At 42.5% G+C, this 21,202-nt stretch overlaps 1 protein-coding gene across 1 annotated transcript in view; it reads left to right on the top strand.

Moving 5' to 3' along the window:
- LOC147418260 (uncharacterized) overlaps window positions 1-19,086 on the top strand; it is a 46,455-nt gene extending 27,369 nt beyond the window's left edge. Inside the window, exons 4-10 of the mRNA XM_086506444.1 lie at window positions 8,707-10,833; window positions 10,931-12,298; window positions 12,419-12,928; window positions 13,355-14,175; window positions 15,665-15,746; window positions 16,752-16,931; window positions 17,036-19,086. Of these exons, the coding sequence (XP_086362570.1) occupies window positions 8,707-10,833; window positions 10,931-12,298; window positions 12,419-12,928; window positions 13,355-14,175; window positions 15,665-15,746; window positions 16,752-16,931; window positions 17,036-18,910 (6,963 nt within the window). The 3' untranslated portion in view covers window positions 18,911-19,086. The remainder of the gene's footprint in view (window positions 1-8,706; window positions 10,834-10,930; window positions 12,299-12,418; window positions 12,929-13,354; window positions 14,176-15,664; window positions 15,747-16,751; window positions 16,932-17,035) is intronic.
- Window positions 19,087-21,202: the final 2,116 nt, after the last annotated feature.

Raw genomic sequence — 21,202 nt, 5'->3', positions numbered from 1 at the left:
TCTCCTTTTCCCGAATCTCTTGCATATGTGCCTGAACTTGAGAAAAGAGTCGCAACATCTCTTGCATTCTTGCTTTGGTCTCGCGATCAAATTTGGCTTGACTTTCTTTTTCTTCCAAGTTGTACTTACGTTCTATGGCTGCCATTTCTTCTTCGTAGGCCTTTCTTTCTGCTTCTCTTTCTTGGTCCAACTCCTCCATAAGAGTTAGCGCAATCCTTGACGTAGATGGGGAAGGGGGAGGGTTGGAAAAACCTCCTGGTGGGAAAAATTCTTCTTCGCCTCTCTCATGCTCATCACCTCCAAGCGAAGTATCCATTCCGCTTCGAGTGATGACCATTTTGAAGTCGTGGGTTCTTGAGGGTTCTTGTTGTCTTGGGTTCTTAAGTTCACAAGGAACTTGGGTTCTTGGTTCTTGAGTGTCTTGAGGTTCTTCTTTCGCTTGTAATTTGTGCTCGAGAAGGATCTTCTCTTCACCCGAGTTCTTCTCTTTTCCGCGGGCGCACCCCTTGGCGGCCTTGCGCTCACACCAAGGTTGCTTTTTCCCACCTCACGTTGATTGGCCGGCCGCTAAGTGCACGGTCCGCTCTCAATGAGTGAAAAGAGACACAAGGGAGACTGGACAAGCCCTTCTTTCCTGGGATTCCTGTCACTCTTCAAAAATACGATGAGGAATCGACACGCCCAAGTGAACTTGGGTTCGTGCGATCACAACAAGCAAACAAAATTCTTGTGATTCTTATGGTTCTTTCCTTGAGTGATACAGAACACTGCCAAAGCTTTGATACCACTGTTAGGTGCTGCGGAATGAATGTTTGCGCTTTGCTCAAGATGAGTGCTCCAAACTGTGCTCAAGGTTCCTTTTGTTCTTATGGAAGGGAGAGCCTTCCGTTCTTAATGAGAGAATGCTATGATCACAAACAAAGTGAATGGAAACTGTGCGTGCAAGTGTATGAGACTTAGAGATAGAGAGAGAAGAGAGATACGACACCAGAGACGTAAAAACCTCCTCCGAAGGCCCCACTCTCGTCGGCGAGAGTGGTCTACTTATGATTGCACAATCGGGTACAAATTGAATGCATGGGACTGATGCAAGTCTAGGCTATGTCTGAAAAACTGAGGTTCTTAAAGGCTGAAAACTGATGGTCTTTCTGGGCTGAATCTGCTACTTCTTATGGCTGAACTTGAAAGGTCTTCTATTGTTGCAAATCTGCAATCGCTGGGACATGCAAAAACGCTAGGCTGATGTGTTCCAAAAACGCTAGGAAGGGTTTTCAGAAAACACTAGCTGATGGGGGGTTCTTGTGGCATGGATGCTGATGCAAAAATGCCAGGCTTGGGCTTACTTGCGGTGAGGATCTGCTGATGCAAAAAACGCTAGCTTGTTGTGGATGAAGGAAACGCTAGGGGATGTTGCTTCTTCTTGCTTGGTGGAGGAAACCGCCAAGGTCTTGTTGAGAAGTTGCTTGCTGAGCTTGGCTCCTGTTGCCTTTTCTGCCAAATAGTGCTAGCTCTAGTTTGCTTATATACAAACTTAGCAAAATTGCCCTACCTACTTTCCAACAAAAGTCACTTAAAAATAATAAGTGAAAAATGTCAAAACTAGGTAAAATAGGCTAAATGCACTGGAAAATTCCCCTGATGGAATCTGATGGATTTTGATGGGAATATTGATGATCATGTTGTGTGCAACCGTCAACGAGATATGCATCTACACTAAGTGACTAGGCATGCACGGTCTACGAATAGACTCACAAAAGTGCCAGATCACTTCTAATCTAGACTGATTGGACTGAACTGAACCTTGATCATGCTGTAGCTTTTCCACGGACACATAGGGTTGGATGTGTCACGTGACACTCTTCGTGTTCCAAACTCCAGAAAATTGTGGCAGTGAGTACTAGAGAGGTTGAATATATTTCACCCACATAGGCCTCTAAAGAAGCTGTTTGGCTTTGTCGTCTTGTTAGGGATTTCGGTCTGGTTGCACGTGCTCCGATTCTTGGTTGTGACAGCGAGAGTGCATTATGCCTATTTAAGAATGCCATGTTCCATGCACGTATCAAACACATATGTTCGGTACCATTTCATACGATAGGTCTTGGACGATGGTTTTGTCACCCTGACTAAGATCAAAACCCAAGCTAACCTTGTAGATGTTCTCGCTAAAAGTCTTTGCAAAGGCTCAACATGAGCATTGCATACGATTAGTGGGAGTTCGTTAGCTTAAAGGTACCATTACAGGCCTTTCAGTGGGAGGTTGTTGGGTGTAAAGGTCTTGTATCTCATGTATAAACTCATACAGGGTGTGGACACACCCATATAGTACCCTAACATATAAAATACATTGTTTAATTCTTTGTCTACCATTGAATATGGTACACATTATCTCTGTGCACTCTATATGGAGTCAAAAAGACAAAAAGAATGTAGATGAAGAAGCGAGGGAATTGCTACAACACATGGGTATCACAGAGCCTAATCACACAAGTGCATGGAGAGTAGGCAAGAAAGGAATCGACGAGAAGGGAAACGTAAAGGATAGGGCACTTATTCTCCGCTTCCCGAATATAGAAATAAGGAAAGAATTTCTAAAGAAGAGGCCAACTCTTAAGAAAACCGGTATTTTCGTGGGAGATGACCTTACATTGGAACAAGTGGCACACATGCAAGAGTTGATGCCAGAGATCAGGGCAGCAAGAGAAAAGGGAAAAATCGCCTTTTATAGAGGAGGGAAAGTAATGGTTCTGGAAAAGCGCTCATCATGACGATGCGAGACCTATGGGGCGACGCTCCGGATAGCGGCGTGGAATTGTAATGGATCATATAGGCTAGATGTAGGTGCCTTTGAAGACAGTTTTAGGGATAGAGACAGTTTTCTACTCAGAGACACACCAGATACCGGGACAGCTTATGCCACATGTGTTATGGGAAACAGCTGGTCGACCAGACAAGAGATCTTTGCGAGGTAGCCGGGGTTCAGGAGGAGTAGCAGTCTTATTTAAAGAGGAGCTGAAACCACTATTACAGATTATCAGGAAAGATGAACAAGCAAGGTATATGTGGGTGAGAATGAGAGCCGAGACAGGTAGATTTCTATATATCGCTATATGCTACTTCCCTCCAAGTACATCAGTCTACTACTCACCTAAAGGAGAGTCTCCTTTCTCCATATTGAATAATGACATATGGGAGTTCTCTAGAGATGGAGACATCGTTCTCTTAGGAGACTTTAATGCCAGAACGGCCAACTCTCAAGCAGTATTCTATGATACTTCTGAGGAAATGCTCAGAGAAGTTACTAGAAACTCACAGGATAAAGAACACACTGAATATGGGAGACATCTCATGGAAATGGCAACTACACATGGTTTGGCCATACTTAATGGTCTAGAGAATTTCCCTTTATCTAGGGGATTCACATGCTTCCCGCACAGGCATGGGGCTAGTACAGTGGATTATGTCATGACTTCACCAAGCTTTATTTCTAGTATGGAGGACTTTAAGGTGGGACCCAGACCGGTTGGGATTGCAGTGGATCATGCTCTCTTGACCTTATCAATCTCCTTCCAATACAATGCCTCTCAAGTACGAAGGAAGAAGACACACAAGATATACTTTCACGCCAGAGACTGATTCAGTCTATGTGGAAAAGATCTATAATAGGATGTGGGCAGCCGAGCCAGTATATACTGTAGAGGAGATTACTTCTCTAACAGAGATACTACATGGAGCAGCACAAGAGGCATACCCACATACTCAACTTGATCAGAAGAGAGGATTTGGGAACATGCCTCAAAATAGTCGGTACGACGAGGAATGCAGAGAGACGAGAACCCAGGTCCAGAAAGAGCTTACACTTGGGATCATCACATATAAGCAGTCTCAGATTGCTCTTCGGCGTATAGTACGTCGCAAGAAAAGGGCATTTTTAGCCAAACTCGAGAAGGATTTATATCAGCTCTTCTTGACATGAGGCCTGGCGTTTATTTCACGAGCACTCATCGCCTCCGACAATTACCTCTCCTCAGATTTGGGGTCAATATGTAACATCATTATATACGGTATCTGGACAGCCTCCATTACGAGATCCGCTAGAGCCATGCCCTACTACTAGTACTTTCTTTACTACGAAAATGGTGGAAAAAGCCATTGATAAGATGAAGACAAGAAGAGCATATGATCATGAGGGTTTAGTAGCAGAACATCTGATCCATGCAAGGGATCTACTTTCAGAAGTCCTTGCTCGTCTGTTTAATCGGGTCATGTTTGAAGGATTACCTGAATCTTGGAAATTATCTACTATCATACCTATTTTCAAGTCAAGGGATCCTATGATACCCGGGAACTACCGTACTATTATGGTGGGTCACACATTGACTCGATTGTACGCATCCATTCTGGAACTAAAGTTGAGTAGATGGGCAGAGAATGAGGGCATAAGGGCAACAGGACAAGCTGGATTCAGGAGGGGTTATTCCACTTTAGATCATATTCTTACGCTCAGAGCCATTATTGAGGAAGGAAGAGCAAGCGGGAGAAGGATGTATTGTTGCTTTGTGGATTTTCGGAAAGCTTTTGATACAGTACCAAGGGCCAGATTGATGCGCAAAATGCAAGAGTTAGGGGTCCCCAAAGAGATTATCTGGGGGATCATGGCCTTATACGGGTCAGTAACTGGTTATGTACATACTCCAGAGGGGGATTTCGACATTGTTCATTCCACCGTTGGAGTAAAGCAGGGATGCCCATTGTCCCCTACTTTATTTGGTATGTATATAGATGAGGTATCAGATTACATTGATGGAGAGGGTGACAGAGGTGCTCAACTTGCACGGTCATGGATCCCTTTGTTGTTATATGCAGATGATATTGTATTGATAGCAGAATCACCAGATGGAATGCAGAGGCAGTTAGATGCATTACATAAATTCGCGGAGGACAGCGGACTGTCGGTAAATTTGGGTAAAACCAAAGTTATGGTGTTTAACACCACAGCGCAGTGGGTTAGGAGATCGGCACCTACATTTGCATATGGCCAGGATACAGTAGAGTACACAGATGCATACACATACCTTGGTGTGGTATTTACAGGACCGAAGTTTACTCTTAAGAAAGCAACGGATGCTAGATTGTCCAGAGCCTCTGCGGCCTTGGGAGGGTTGGAGAGGATGTGTACACAGGTGCAGTTTCAGGAACCACTAACAAAACTCTGGCTCTTTGATACTGTGGTGGCTTCGACTATGCTTTATGGGGTCCAGATTTGGGGACCATCTGTGGATCAGGATAATTGGAAGTCAATGGAGAGACCTTCGGTATCTATGATTTCCCGAATGATTAGAGCCAAGGCCTCCGTACCACACGCGATTACCTGAGCGGAACTAGCTGCCTCTCCGATAGAAATTGAAGCTCTTACCAGATCAGTGTCTTTTATACATGGTTTATGGGATACAAATAATTGCCGATATACTAGGTTGGCTATCGAATCCCCTCGACAATTAGCAATGAAAAGAGATACATCATGCTGGTATGCGCAACTGTCCTCGTGGTTTCAGAGACACGGGTTTAGTATGGAAAGATTACCCCCCTTCCAATACTCTCTTGAGGCTCCATCACTGGCAATCACACGAACGGAGATTAATAAAATCATCCGCCAGGATCTTATACAGTTAGACACTAAGAGGACATGGGTAGACCCTACAGAAGAATTGGGCACGAAGATGGCCGACTACAAAGAAAACTCTCTACAGCTATCTGAAGATGGTTTTGTGATTCGCCCGAGCTACATGGATACCCACCTGTCTCATGGTTTGAGATGTGCTATTGGTCAGATTCGTACATCCTCACACCAGCTGGAAATTGAATTTGGCAGATTTAGGGGAATCCCACCTGAGAGCAGAATTTGCAAGTTATGCGGAATGGAGCCGGAGACAGAATTACACTACATATGCCATTGCACCGTGTACTATGAGATATGTGGGCGTTTCCATTGCCTATTCAAAGAAGGCTTTGGACCTCTAGATAGAGTCATGCAATACCAAGATCAAAGGTGCTTAGGCTTGTACCTACTGGAACTACATCGGCACAGGGATAATCTAATGAGAAGACAAAGAGCACTACAGCCTCAGAGGCAGATCACAGATTTCTTCGGATCGAGAGAAGGAGGAATGGAAGGAGAAGCAAGAGGCCATCAGCGAGCACAAAGGAGTACCCACATTCATACCAACGGCACTCTCATTGACAAGGCGATTGAGCTTAGGAAATCGAGACGACCACGACCGAGATGCAGAAGCACACTTCACCGAAGGAGAATACAACAAAGGATTAGAAGCATTCTAGCCAGACACCTAGAATGCTCCTAAGAAGTCTATCTAATACTTTGTATTTAGTTTTTCGCATTTATTTTCACACTTTAACACTTTTCAAACATTGTAACAGATTTACCACTTTTGTATCAGTTTGGTCTCATAGGTCACTCTGGCCTTTTTGAAGACGTTAATATAACATTTCATTTCATTTCATTTCTCTCTCTCTCTCTCTCTCTCTCTCTCTATCCAAAGTGTAGGTGAGGATGGATTCTAGTAGTAGTATCAGTTCTTTTGTACCCAGACATGGTATTAGATTCATCATTTTGTAACAGATTGGTCTCATAGGTCATTTTGGCCTTTGGAAGACGTTAATATAACATTTCATTTCTCTCTCTCTCTCTCTCTCTCTCTCTCTCTCTCTCTCTCTCTCTCTCTCTCTCTTTGCCGTATGAGTCCTTGCAGTGCTAACACGTGCAGTTTCCTTTGCGCACTACAAAGCAAGGATGCCCCATCTCTCCGATCCACTTTGGATTCTACATCGACGAATCTCCGACTACATCTTACGAGTGGGAGGGACAGGAGTTGACCTAGTAGGTACTCTAGTCCACATTATGCTATATGCTGATGACATTGTTTTGATTTGAGAGTCACCAAAGGGTCTATAGAGCCATTTGAGCGCCTTGGATGAGTTTTATACACATAGGGATTGATAGTGAATCTTGGGAAGACCAAGGTCATGATCTTCCACACCTCCAGGTCAGTTCGGCGAGTAGCCACATTTACAACAGTAGGAGGTACAGTCGAGGTGGTCACCTCATATGTCTATAGGAGAGTCACCTTCACTACAGGGCCCCTTCTCCATGGCTTAGGTTTCCAACGTGCCACTGATAGACTCACCCGTAAACATGCAGCTTTGGCCATGTTAGAGCGAAGATGTCATCAGGCACGCTTCCAGGAGCCCCGTACGAAGGGGTGGCTATTTGATGCATTAGTCACCCCAACTCTGATGTATGGAGCAGTAGCGTGGGCACTCGGGTTGATAGATAGCCAGTGGGCACGGATCGAGAGACCACATGTATATATGATCTCCTGCTTCTCTCGAGGCAAGCACACAATGCCACAGGATGACACTCTTTCAGACGGTCTGCTTTATCCAGAAAGTGAGCCTCAGTTGACAGACTCACACAACGAGCATTTGAGTCAGCCATTCAGATAGCAGAGTCAGGATATGACACAGCTTGGTAGACCCAAGTCAGAGCATGGCTCGGAGCTTGTGGCCTTGATCTTGAGAGCTTGCCACGTTTCGGTATGACTCCAACTCACCCCAGGTTCATCTCTCACGTAGTGAGAGAAACATAGTGCTCCGACAGTATCTTTGGCAGCTATATATCAAATAGACTTGGATCACATCTCCCCTTCAACGGAAGATGTCACACTACAAAGATAATTTCCTTACCATACTCAAGGACGGGTTCATACAACGACCTCGCTATATGGACACCTAAATGCCAAACAGCTCACGCCTGGTGAGTGGTCAGCTCAGAGTATCATCACACAGACTAGAGATAGAGGTGGGGCAAGCTCATGACATTCCATGGGAGGAGAGAATTTGTCGAGTATGCAGAGAGGAGGTGGAGATGAGGAGCATTATGTTTGTAGATGCAGAGCTTATGATGATATTAGAGGCATATATGAGTCATTATTCAGAGGGTAGCCTACCCTCCGCGAGATGATGGACTCTCGAGATCAGAGGCAATTAAGGGGCTACTTGCTAGAGATACAGAGGCATAGAGATACACTTCTGCAGCCACATACAGAGACACAGGTGGGGTGGAGACAGTCATAGCTTACAAATTTTTCTAGAGGACCACACCTCCTTCACTCGTGGATCCCTCAAGGGGAGTGACTCTCCAGCAGGTTGAGATGAGCTGGGCCTGATGACTTCCTTGTGTTACGTGATGCCGGGCCCACGACTCCACCATAGACAGATCGAGGAGATTCAGACGCGAGAGCGTCGAGCTGTTGAGGAGAGATGAGCCCAAATGATGGCTCACCCAGTTGCATTCATCCAAGCAGCCCTTGCTCCCGATCCTCCCATGTACCACATTTTACACCCCCCTATTAGCACAGGATGGAGCTAGCTAGCTTGATGAATTTGCATGGTTGTACTATCTTGAGCATATAGACATGCACACATCCCTAGTACTAGAGCTCCACCAGCCCCCCCCCCCGATCCCATTATACACCGAGGTTTTCTCTTTATTTTGTACCAGTTTGGATTGTTGTCTTTTCCGATACATGGAAGACATACACACATGTATATTTGATTTGTTTCATAGGCCAACTTCGGCATCACATAGACGTTAAAATTTGGCTAAATCATTTTCCTTTGGTTTATCAGGTGTTGGGACCAATATCCAAAGTTTTGCCCCTTGAAGGCAGTAACAGTGCCTTATTGGAATGCAGCAGATTATCTGGAGAGGAGTTGCTGCAACGTATTCCAAGAAATCTTCCACTGGCAGCTCAAAGGGCTTATTTTCTAGCGTGTCACAAGTCGGGAGCTGTTTTGAATCTCCCTTCAAAAAAAAAAAAAACCACAGAGCGGGTGTGCATTGGCAGAATCAGCAGGGACCGACAAATATTTTGGTCAACATTTTTAAAAGGAAGAAGATATGGTGTAAACTTGGAACGGCACTCCAGCAGCCTTCCACAGTGTGCATTTGGATTGCATGCTCCCGAAGAGTTTCTTATTGCCGTGACTGCAAAGTTTACTGGAGCAGAGAATACTAAAATTCACGTTTCAGCCAGCACCCTCTTACCAAATGAAAATTTCTTTGCAGTAACTGCATTGCTGCTGTTTAGGTCCTTCCAGGGATATCTTATTCAAACAGATCATGCCGCTCAAAAATTTGTATACAGCCTACAATATGGTCCCTTGATGTTTAGCTTCTCTCCTCAATACATGTTAGTCGACCAGCTGCATCTCATTGAGAAAATCAGGAAGAAGCTCAACAGAAGAGTGCTGGCGAACCAACTATGTGAGGGTTATGTCCTCAACGAGGTTTCACATCTCATGCACTGGGTTGCCTCTCAGAAACATTGTGAGCCTCACCAAGCTCCAGTTGTTGGGTCTTGGCAAGAGTATCCGTCTTTCAAACCTATTGATAATATAGAACAGAACTTATTAGCTTGGAAACTGAATATGGTGTCAATAGACAGCTCAAAAGATGGGTCTTCACCTTTTGACGACAATGAAAAAAAGTACTATCTGCAAGAGACAGAGGAAAACTGCCTGCTGCAGGCGTTCAGAACTGTAGAACCTGACTTGACAAAGCATTATGTGGAAGAGTGGCTGGATGGTAACAAAGACCTCAATCAAGTTTTCTACTGTCTTCTTGAAAAGATCATGGCTGATCCTGAGCATAAAGAGAAAGCTTGTAGTGTTTTGAAAACTATGCACAAAAGGTGCAACGAACTTGTGCCCAAGAAAAAGAAGATTCAAGTAGAAAGTTGGTATCATTTGCTTTGCAATCCAATGCTTTTGAATGGAGATACTAATGGAGCCCCTCATGAACAGAAGTTACTTCTGCAAAAGAAAAACTTGCTGGGAGGCCTTGATAGGGTACCGCATTATATGCATGATAACTATGTTCCTATTTCTATCAAGACAGTGACCCTCACCACTGTGCAGATCAACACTCTGCGGTGGAAGATTAAAAATAATACAAATCAGGTCAGGATTTTATTACCTAAAACTCAGTCCCTGACTGAAAATGTAGTTGTGTGTGGACCACCTTCAGAAGTAGAGGCAGCCATGAAATGGATTGAAATTGTAGCAACCAGACCTGATACAAGAAGACTTTGGGCAACAAGCATCAACCAAACCTATTTTGTTCCAGAAAAATCGAGTCATCAAATCCAATGTGCAGAATTGGGTAAAGGAGAAAACTTATATGGTGAAACAAGCTTCAAAGGATTCGTACAGTTTTTTGTGCAAGGTTGTGATGACAACCTAACTCAAAGTTCCGAAGATATGGGACTGCATCTTGAGACGATCTCAGGGGTCATTAAAAGCTGTATTGCCAAAGCAGACAAATCATCGAAGATTGAGATCCAAGCAAGGCTAGGGAGAGTCGTCTTTGCTTGCTCACAAGGCAAGAAGAAACTGCTTCCTTATGAAAGCAATCAGTCGTTAGGTGTGCTCTTGGATGCTTTGAAAAGAAAGACTTTTTTCAAACAGTATTTCAGTGATACTTTATCAAAAGCTGACTATTTTCATATTAAGGCATGCCTTAGGCTGTTCAAATCGATCTCTGTCAGCCATGATAAGAGAATAACTATCTTTTTGGAGGATCCTGCTGATCTTGAAGGCAGTTCTCATGCTACAAAGATCACTATCAAAGAAAATAACGATGAGCCTGGGCATTTTCAACTCCTAAAGGTGCAACATAAAGAAAGATTGGCAGTGATAGACCTTGTGCACTTGAGAATGGGTCATGTAAAATCGGACATTCGGTTATCCGTGCAGGTAGTCCTTCCGCCTTGTTTCATGTTCTTGGATGAGTATGTCCCTGTACTATCTAGTATATCTTGCATCCTTATAACTGTATCAAATCTTTAACCAGGGATTGAAAGATGAGCAGATTGATGATCGCTACATAGACTTTGTATCTAAAATCCAATGCAATGGTGTTAAGCTGAAGTTTCCAAAAGGTCCATTTGACGTAAAGCAATTAAGGATAAAGGACGCAGAAGAATATGTGTACGATGGTTTTTCAGTGGCTATGAACGAAATCAATCAAATGAAAGGGAACGTTTGTTTGCAGAAATATGAGGTCGAAATCTCACCGATTTACTTGGGGAAATCTCACTTTTCTGTTCATGAGGTCATTAACAACCTTGACATATTTCTGTCCAAAATTGTAACACATGCGCAGACAATTATTTCCCAACTTTTCTTGAGCTGGCCATCTAGTTCTTATTCTGCGCTAGCCCTTTCAATATTACGCACATGGAAAACTGGAAAAACCAATACTTCTTCTCTGAAGTTCCTTCTTCATCAGCACATTACGAAAGATTACCAGCTTGTAGATGGGATTGTACCTAATCAAAAGCAGGAAGTAAATGTTCCACTTCAATTTGACATTGCTACTCTGGTGGATATAATTTGGGACGTTGATGGCTTAGATTATGATAGCATCAGTTTATCAGAATCTCTACTCTCTTTCTTTTTCAGATCATTACAATCACTGGAATTTGCTACTTGTGAGTCTTCAATTATGAAGGCCCAGGAGATAATATCAATGCAAGGATTTCCACCAAGAATAGCAGTAGCATATGCCTCTTTATTTAAATGTCACTGCCGGAAACACCGTTCATGGACAAGAACAATAGCTCCACACTTGTCACTGCTCATGTTAGAGGAGCCAAATTACATGAAGGAGATTTGCCACAAAACTATGAATCTTCTACCCATCAATGGCCATGACAAGAAGCATCCTCCAAACATCCCCCTTGAAAGAGTACTTATGGCCTTGGGAAGACATTGGGCAAATAAACGTCCAGCATGCTTTCTTAGAATCTATGGTCTTGCTCTTAATCAAGAACAGAATTGTCCATACGTGAGTAATTTGTTGGACAAGTTTGTAAGAAAACTTTTTAGCAGGCATCCTTCTGAAGCTCCACTATTTGTCCTCAGTTCAGCCTCTCACTACTTAATTGGTGATGACATAAAGGACTCAGTTAATAGCGAGTATTGTACGTCGCTGATGGGGTTGCTAAATTTGATAAGGGATCTGAAGGTTATTGTAACAGAAGACTGCCGTATTTTGGCTCTAGACATGTTAATAAGTTTAGAGGTCATGAATAAACAGATGCAGGAAATAGAGAAGATGGTATTTGAAATTTTTGAGATAGATGTGACTACATTTCGACATTGCCATTACCGAAAAATATTGTCGAAAAGCTTGGCACTGAGGGCCTATCACTTGAAGGTAACTATCTGCAAACATTTTGGAAGACAAAGAACCAAAGAGGCTTGCAATCATAAAAAGAAGCCAAAATAATTTACTTAAGAGATTCTGACCTTTCTATAATTGCGCATACACTGGCAGGAACTTGAGAGAAGAGGACTTACAAATGAATTCTGTCAAAAAATGGACTTCAAATCATGGATACCGGGCAGACGCATAGCATCCAGCTGGTTGATACCTGGGCTTGATAAGAAAGGAACTGCTCTTATTGGTAGTCCAGGGATATTTATCCCAGCAAGAGATCCCTCAGGCCTGATAACAGGAGCTCAGATAAAAGTGGATCGACCAACAACTGGTAAATATAAGTGGCTGAGTAGCAATAAGGTGTTCGAGGGCGGAAGAGGACCAAATATTGATGATGAATGGCCCCTCTTCTGCTGCACATCACTATTCAGGAACTTTTCTACACTGGGAATGTGTGAGGGAGGTTTGAAGGCTTATGTTTTAAGCTTTTTAGGGGCTTTACCGGTGATTGGTGCTTCTGGAGCAACATTTACAAAATCGAAGAAGCTTCTTGAGAGGTACCTCGCAATCATCAACCCAGACCGCATTATTTTCTTCCCTGATGCAGGATCACAGTGCAATGACCAGGTAAACACTAATTTAGCGAATTGTATGCCAATAGATAGATATATTATTTTTTATTTATCTCCAACCAAAGATATATTACAAGAAGCTTTTGACGTTTTCCAGCTCTTTTCTCCCTAGCTTTCCCTATAGTGCTCAATATCATGATCTACTGCTTGGGAGGGACCACATACCTAGCTAGGTGTGGTTGGTGGCAGGAAAGTGCCGGTCCCCACCTGGGGCTGGCACTCCCCTGGCCCCAATCGCACCTAGCTAGGCATGTGGTCCCTCCCTCTCTTCAGATCATGATGTCATCACAACATGTAATGTGGGAATTCTTCTAATAATTCTTGTGATATGAATCCTGATTAAGTCCATTCCAAAGTTTACATAAAAACAGTGCTTTTGTTTGAGGTACACACTGAAAACAAGCTTTTTATACCGAATCAGGTAATTCGCTGCTATTTTCAGACATTCCGCCTCTTGCGAGAATTTGGTTATTTCTTGCTGATAGCATGGTGGGGACAAGTTAACAAATCAGAGCATGAAGATATTGATGATCTTTTATGCAATAGGATGGGAAATCATAGTATCCCATTATTATCACCTTCAAAATTCTGGCATATCCTTCATCCTGCTGTGAAAAAAAAATTAGGTGACGAGTTTCCAGAATATAGTGGTTCAAGTGGAGCCTTTGGGTCGGAAAGTCAAAATAACTTCATTGATACGGATGGCATTGAAGTAACCAAGGTTCTCAGTGCATACACAGAAAAAGAAGGTCCCTTCTACGGTGAATACCTTATCTCCATACCAAAGCAAATGATGAAGGTCATGCCTTGTCCACCTAATGACCTGGTCACGCCCTCATCCGTGCGCGAGTTCACAATTGAGGTCAGGACACTTGAGCTTAGTCACAATGAGAGAGTTGATACATGCATGGATTGGATGTTACAAGACACACTATTATCAAATGCGTGCTTGGGATTGCTCTGTCGATACGACTCCCAGGGCAACCTTTGTCTTCTGGAACTTTCTTTTCATCAACGCTGTCTTTTAATTGAGATACCTGCAAGGCCTGTGGATCCTCACTTTATAAATAAGAAATTGCAAGATTTACTGCTTAATGCTGATGTTGTCAAGGCGGGAGCGAACATAGACAGAGATTCTCTGCATCTGTATCAATCCCTGGGGCTCACAGCAAATAACTGCATAAAGTTGTCCCTACCCAATGCCGATCGAAGACAAAAATTTCAGCTGCTAGACATGTTCAGGTATGTATTCATGTCTTGCTCCGAGGAGAAACGCTGTGCGAGAGCTAACTTTGACAGATTGACCTTCTTTCTCAGTATTTTATTGGGATGCTTTGTATTGAGTTTTAACTTCATCATTAGAAGTTGGTTTGATTTAAGTTCTAACACCTTAGGCCAAAGGGTCGAAGTGTGTTTGGGCGAAAGGGCAGTCACTTTTGTCGACTCTGTTACCATCTGCATGAAAGAATACTAATGGCTGATCACTGCTAAAGGTATTCTTGTACTAGCAGGCCCCGCCCAGATGGCCGTTCTAAGCTGAACTAGCTCGCGTGACCTATCGCTATACCATATGTATGCATGATAAGAGATCAATAGGTTTATTAGCATGGACTTTGTGAACAAAGGCTATACTAGTACATGACCTCCTTAAGCATAGAGCCAAACCAGTCACAGGGGACTGGTGAATTGGTGTGAATAAGTCTTTTGATTCATCAATGATATGCTAGGGGTCTGACAATACAAATTATACATCACTCCCTCTCTATGGGGGCATTAGTAGAGAAGCTATAAGAGGCCTACTTACGTCTACACTGAGGGGATTTTCAAGAGAAGTGCATCTGTGTACCTTGCCTTGAGTTTAAGGGGTCTCTTCTCAAGCATGGGAGGAATATCAAGTTTGTGTTTTGTGTTCCTCTCAAATTGCCAGTGTGTTTTTTCTTCCTCATGGTGCCAGCAATACCCCACTACTTTAAATTGATTGACAGGAACCGGTCTGGTGGGCTATTATTGTTCACAGCCACTTAAGTTTTGGACTATTGTTAAAATGTTTTTAGCTGTCAAAGTTGCAAGGTAACACGGATAGGGATCAAGTCTGCAACTGCTCCTGGGAGATATTGGAGCTACCATTGGGACAGAATACGAAACTCTAACATTATCCTCTTGATAAACTGGTTTCGTTTGTGAAATAGCTACTTTGGGCAACAATGTTTTAGCAAAAATTCCTTAAGAAGACAATGTATAATCCATGAAAGTTCTTTTTCTAAATCATATAAAGTACAGCTAAATGGATTCAAGAAGAAAGATTCAAAAGGTTCATGATACCATATCTCTCAACAACCTGCTTTTGGAATCTTTATCTCTCCTTCCAACATGCTACATGCTCCGATCATGTATTCTTGGTATCCATGAGCGGTGCCTCAGGAGTGTCCTTTGCTACCATCCCCATTGCAATCATCATAAGGCGTTTATTAAGCCCTTTGACGTCTTTAAGACAATAACTGCTGCAAGAATGGTGAGAGATTAAGTGCTGGTTTTGTCCTGATTTGAAATCTTTCTATCAGGGCTTGAGCATTGAAGTATTGCAGCAAGTAGCCTCTTTTATAGCTCATTGATGTTTTGAAAGCAGGCTAATCTTTCTGTAGGATATCAGTAAATTGATGTCAAGTGGGGAATGTACATAGAGTTATGCCCTTTCCGGTGCCTTACTGACGTTTGCTGTATTCTTTTTTAGAGCGATTTTTAAATGGGATTGGTGTGAGAAAGCTGAAGTCAAGCATAGCAACTGGATGCTACATCCCATGACTCTTGAGCAGGTAAGCATGTAAAGTATTCTGTTGCTGTTACTGTTTGTATGATGTTATCGTTGTGTTTTGTGTATTTGTCTTTTGATGCAATGATAAAACCGAGTTTACTAAAAGAATACACAATAAAATTGCAAGTATATTCCTTCCAGAGATGTCAAGTATGGTGTTGCTTTATTTCCCTTGCAATTGTCGATGTTCTTTGTTCTTCAAAGAAGCAGACGATGGCAGCAAAAGCATTGCTTACGACCAGATGGTTTTTATTTTCATAGGCACATGAAAGTTGTTTAGTTGAATGCTTTGTATGTTTACCCAAATTCTCTCCTCACGCCACAAAATGGGATGCACCATAAGTTGCGATGTTTCAACACATGGAAGAAAGTTGAGAAAACCCAAATCATGTAAAGCTAGGGTTTTTTTCTCAATCTTTAAATGACCTTGTGACAATCTCAATATTGTTAAACTTTTTCAAAACTATCAAATTCTGTATAGACAATGACCATATGAGTAAGATTGCAAGTAATTGATTGCTTGGCAAACTTGACAATGGAGATGCCTTGGTCTTTAGAAGTTTGTATTATCCCTGCAAAGGCTGGTTTTATTTGCAGTATGAAGTAGTATAATCCTTGTGAATTCCATCACCAAATCAATGCTGAAGTATTTCTCAAAGTAGGCAAAAGCTGTATTGGTATAAGGAGATTCCCCTATTTCCCAAGAGTAATGAACCACTTTTACTACTCCCTCATCTATGATGTCCTAGATGCCCATCACCGTTTTGTGCCTCTTTACCCCTCGTTACGACCTGGCAGCACCGGAAAGAATATGGATGGCTAACTTTTTCCTATGTACTTACGGCATTGATATTTGGCATTACAATGTTATCATTGTTCTTGTGAACTTAGTTTGCTATACATATAATTGTTTCAGATTTTGAAAGCCTTTAATTCTGTAAAGAAAAGAGTATTTTCAGACACCTCGAGGCCAGTCAAGTTGATTACAGTTCTTTTCATGTTCTAGATCAAGTTTGCAGCCTTGAGCGCATGGTCTTGTCATTTAATTTGGGCACAAATGAGAGAAAGTTCAAGTGGGCAAGCAAAAAGCTTCTGCATCAATGGAGTACACCTTCAATTGCTAGATTACTTTCAGCGGTGCATGACAAATATTAATGCAACCAGTCAGAGCCAGATGTCCTCTGAGGTATTCAAAAGATCTCAACTTAAGCTGGCCACTATTATGGAGGTTTGTTCCTCAAGTAACTAAATGGTATCATTCACTCTTAAGTACTTTAATTTGTAATGCAGCTGGCAGGGGCTACAGTAGAGATCCAACAAGGGTTTCTCATCTTGAATCCAGCCAATGCCCGATCCAAAGTCCTGAATTCTGCATCTGTGGTGGCGCTGAGGTTCAACAATGACAGAGACCCTGAAGAGTACACAACAAAGAGGGTTGGTGATAAGAACGTGCTTCTGCGAAAAGGTGCAGAAAAATCGCAAGAGCCTGATGTAGACGTAAGTGCAATAAGGTCGGTCGTGGTGGACAACAGCAACTTCATTGACATGCAGAGACAAAAAGTAGAAAATGCTATACACTCTCTATTGTGCAATCCGGCAGCGTGCCCTCCACACATTCTAATGGCGCTCGGCTGTATTGACATGGGGAATCCTGATATCAATAATAATCAAACATGTTCACTTCCTCAAGGCATTATGTTGAATAGAACTCAGATTGATGCACTAAGAATGATGCTGTCCAATCCGCTTTGCGCAGTAATTGGCCCTCCAGGAACTGGAAAGACCAGATTAATAAGTGGTGTGGCCAAGGTGTGGGAACAAACTACAGCTCAAGGACAAATGCTCCTCTGTGCTGCACAGCAAAACGTTGCCGTGCGTCACATGGCAGAGATGATGGTGAATAACAACATCCATGGGGTCATGCTTCTGATAAGCCATGACTACTATACTGATTGGCGTCAAGAGGAGTACAAACAATTGGATGACAACATTGTTGTTTCAGGACCTTCTATAGGTGGAGGACTCAAGGCTTGGACTGCCCGAAACAAGATGCCCACTCCTCGAATTTTGCTCTGCACTCTTGCACTGATTGGGAGCTCCTCCTTTTACACCTGTGTCAAACAATGCAACATCACCTACATGATGATTGATGAGAGCTCTCAAGCTGCCGAAGAAACACTCATATCAAGCCTGATATGCTTGCCGCATTTACAAAGGCTTAGTGTTTTGGGTGACCCTTTGCAGCTTCCACCCTTTGGCAAGTCTGTTCAAAGTGTCTTTGATCTAGTGGCAAGAAATTGCCAAGTGCTTACCTTACAGATTCAATACAGAATGACCCCGGACATTGCAGATTTTGTATCTCGTGAGTTTTACAGAGGTGTGCTGATTTCTGCAAGGAGAGGTTCTGCTGGTGACCATGGCACATCGCTTCTTTGGGTTGATGTGAATGGCTCGCCAAAGACAGCTGTTGGAAGCACATCATTATGCAATGAATTTGAAGCCGAGGCAATCGTCAAGCTCTGCAAGAAGTATATATTGCAAGGCACGGTGGGAGAGGTACTATCACCATCAACACGGGTGCCACCTGCATCAATGGCATCAGCATCCACAACTTTGTCATCATCCGCTACTTCTTCGACAACAATGTTGTCAGTGCTGTCAAACTCGCTCTCATCCTTGTCGTTATCATCATCATCACCACTGCGAACACCGTTGTCGGTGTCATCATCTTCAACCTCATCATCGTCTTCATCAAAGTGCTCCAATGCAAGACTAGTAGTGCTGACACTTTATGAAGCTCAGAGGCTGTTAATTAGTAGATTGCTCATGGATAATGAGGTCCAAGGTGTATCTGTGCATAACGTGGACTCATTTCAAGGTCAAGAAGCTGAAATCATCGTGGTCTCATTGGTGGTGGGAGCTCGAATGTCGCCCTTTGCAAGCAACCGAAGGAGGGCGTGTGTGCTACTGTCGAGGGCGAAGCACATGCTCTACATCTTTGGGAGCTTCAAGGCACTGAGTGAAGGCATTGACAACAACAGAGGCACTCAAGAGCCCATAATATGGAGAAATCTTGCTCTTGAATGTGCAAAACGTAATTGGGTTGCTAAAGCAGAAAGCTTCTTGGGGTATGATAAAAGAGTAGGCACTGAATCTAAGTGCTAGTTTTACCATGAAAATCTAACAATTCCACAATGAGAGAACTCAAAGTCATTGACTAGCATGAACTTAGAAAAGTTCAAATTTATCATTTTTTTGAAAACATCTATATAAGGTACGACACAGCCAAACTAACATGCGACCACTATCCAAACTTCTCAACTGAGGCATTTTTTGGTGTCCATTTTTTGGCAATTTCTTGAGAACCAGAGTGTCTTTCAGCCCTAGAGATTATCTAAAGAGATCTACAGAAAATAATTCCATGGCATGGCAAATGCATGTGGAAAGAGAATATTCTTAAGGCAAATACATTCCCCTTCACTTGTCTTGCCACATGCCTTGCAATTAGGCCAATCCTTTCTGCACTACAGATTAAAGAGGCAAAACACTTAGCATAATGGTAAGCAAGGATAACTGATGAAGTTTTCCTATACAAGGTAATATTTTGGAGCCCATATTCTATTTATTTTCCAAGTTGCAAAAGATGAAAAGCACTCCTAGACTTGTTTCTGCGAACAGTTAAAAGATATCATATGATACAAGCTAGAAGAAGTTTCTGAAAATGCTCATACTCTCCATGTATCTATTTATTTTCAAAGTATTTTTGGCATACCCAAAAGGCTAATTAAGGCTTCTAAGGTCACTTACCTTTTTGCTAATGAAAAATAGATAAAAGTTTAAAGTTATATTTAAGAATGTTTTAGAAAAAACGCTATGTGCCATGATTGGGTGTCTTTTTTTTTGTTGTTTTGGGCTCTAAATATCAACTTCATAAAAAAGATAAATTTTTAAAAGGAAAATTTTCAATGGTTCAATGAGGTTGTGATATTCACTAGAAAGAGACAGAGGTAGAGGCAGTGATGCAAGCACTCACTATAGTCATGGGGCACAAAGAAGTCTAGTGCTTTTGGTGCTTCAACTAAGCCTACACCTACACTTGCCTTGACAATAGCCAAGATCCATAGCCTTAGTCTCCTCTCAGTGCAAGCACTCTAAAGACTTCCCACTACAATCATGGGGCACGCTTTTGGTGCTTCAACTTTCACAAGAAGTTTTGGACAAATTCTCACAATATTTCCCACATTGTGACTTACCTCAACATCATGAGCTTTTGTGAGGGGGGCGTTGCATACCTAGCTAGGTACGATTGAGGGCGGGGGACTGCCGGCCCGGTGGTCCCCCGCCCCCAATCGTACCTAGCTAGGTATGCGGTGCCTCTCGAGCAGAAGCAATCTTCTTGTGCAGGAAGACTCCGCTTGTGCAGGAAAATGGAGTCTTTCTCAGTGTTTTTCATACAATGCATAACATGAAGACTCCGCTTGTGCAGGAAAACGGAGTCTTTCTCAGTGTTTTTCATACAATGCATAACATCATGAGCTTCTGCTCGAGAGGCACCGCATACCTAGCTAGGTATGCGGCGCCTCCCTCACAAAAGCTCATGTTGTTGAGGTAAGTCACAATGTGGGAAATATTGTGAGAATTGGTCCGAAACTTCTTGTGTCTGCACCAAAGTGCAATGTAGCCCCCTTATGTTGTCTCTTTGCCCTCCTAGAAACCATCCACATTTTGTAATGTGCATCAAATTATCTTACTATAGGTTTATTTTTAATGATGCAAGAGTTTTCTTCATCTTAAGGTTTAAGTTTGATGGTGTAGCTCAACATGATGTTTCATGTTGCTTAACTGCTCAAATAATTATTGGTTTTGATTTGTAAGTTTGTAATAATAGACTTGTTTAGGGTACCATAACACAACCCTTTGCTCGTAATACCGGGCTTATGAGCACCAAAATCCAAGGTTGGCTCATTGTTCATGTGTGCTCATTACACATGAACAATGAGGGCGATTCATAGTATCTTTCTCCTTGACAAGCTAACCTAAAAGGTTTGAGATTTTCCCTAATTGTTCATGTGTGCTCAACGTACATGAACAATTAAGCAAAAAACATAGGTAGAGATATAGGGCTAAATTTTCATGTGTGCTCAGTGCATATGAACAGTTAGTGAGGTCCTCATTGTCTTTTCACTAACCAACAACTTGCATATTCTAGGTTTTGGGGCTTATTGTTCTTTCCTGCTGAGTGCACATGAACAATTAGGGAGATTGTCATTGTCTATCTCCCTAAGGAACAACTTGCAAAGTCAAGGTTTGGACTAATATATGTTCATGTGCATTGAGTGCTTGTGAACAATGAGGAAGATTATCATTGTCTTTCTCCCTGAACAACAACCTGCAAGGTCCACGTTTTAGGCCAATTGTTTATGTGCGATAATGAGGGATATTCTCAAGATCTTTCTC

The sequence above is a fragment of the Adiantum capillus-veneris genome, chromosome 30 (assembly GCF_014529385.1).
Source record: "Adiantum capillus-veneris isolate H3 chromosome 30, ASM1452938v2, whole genome shotgun sequence".
NCBI lineage: Eukaryota > Viridiplantae > Streptophyta > Polypodiopsida > Polypodiales > Pteridaceae > Adiantum > Adiantum capillus-veneris.
Note: the sequence above shows the minus strand (reverse complement) of the source record. Positions and strands in the feature narration are given on the sequence as shown.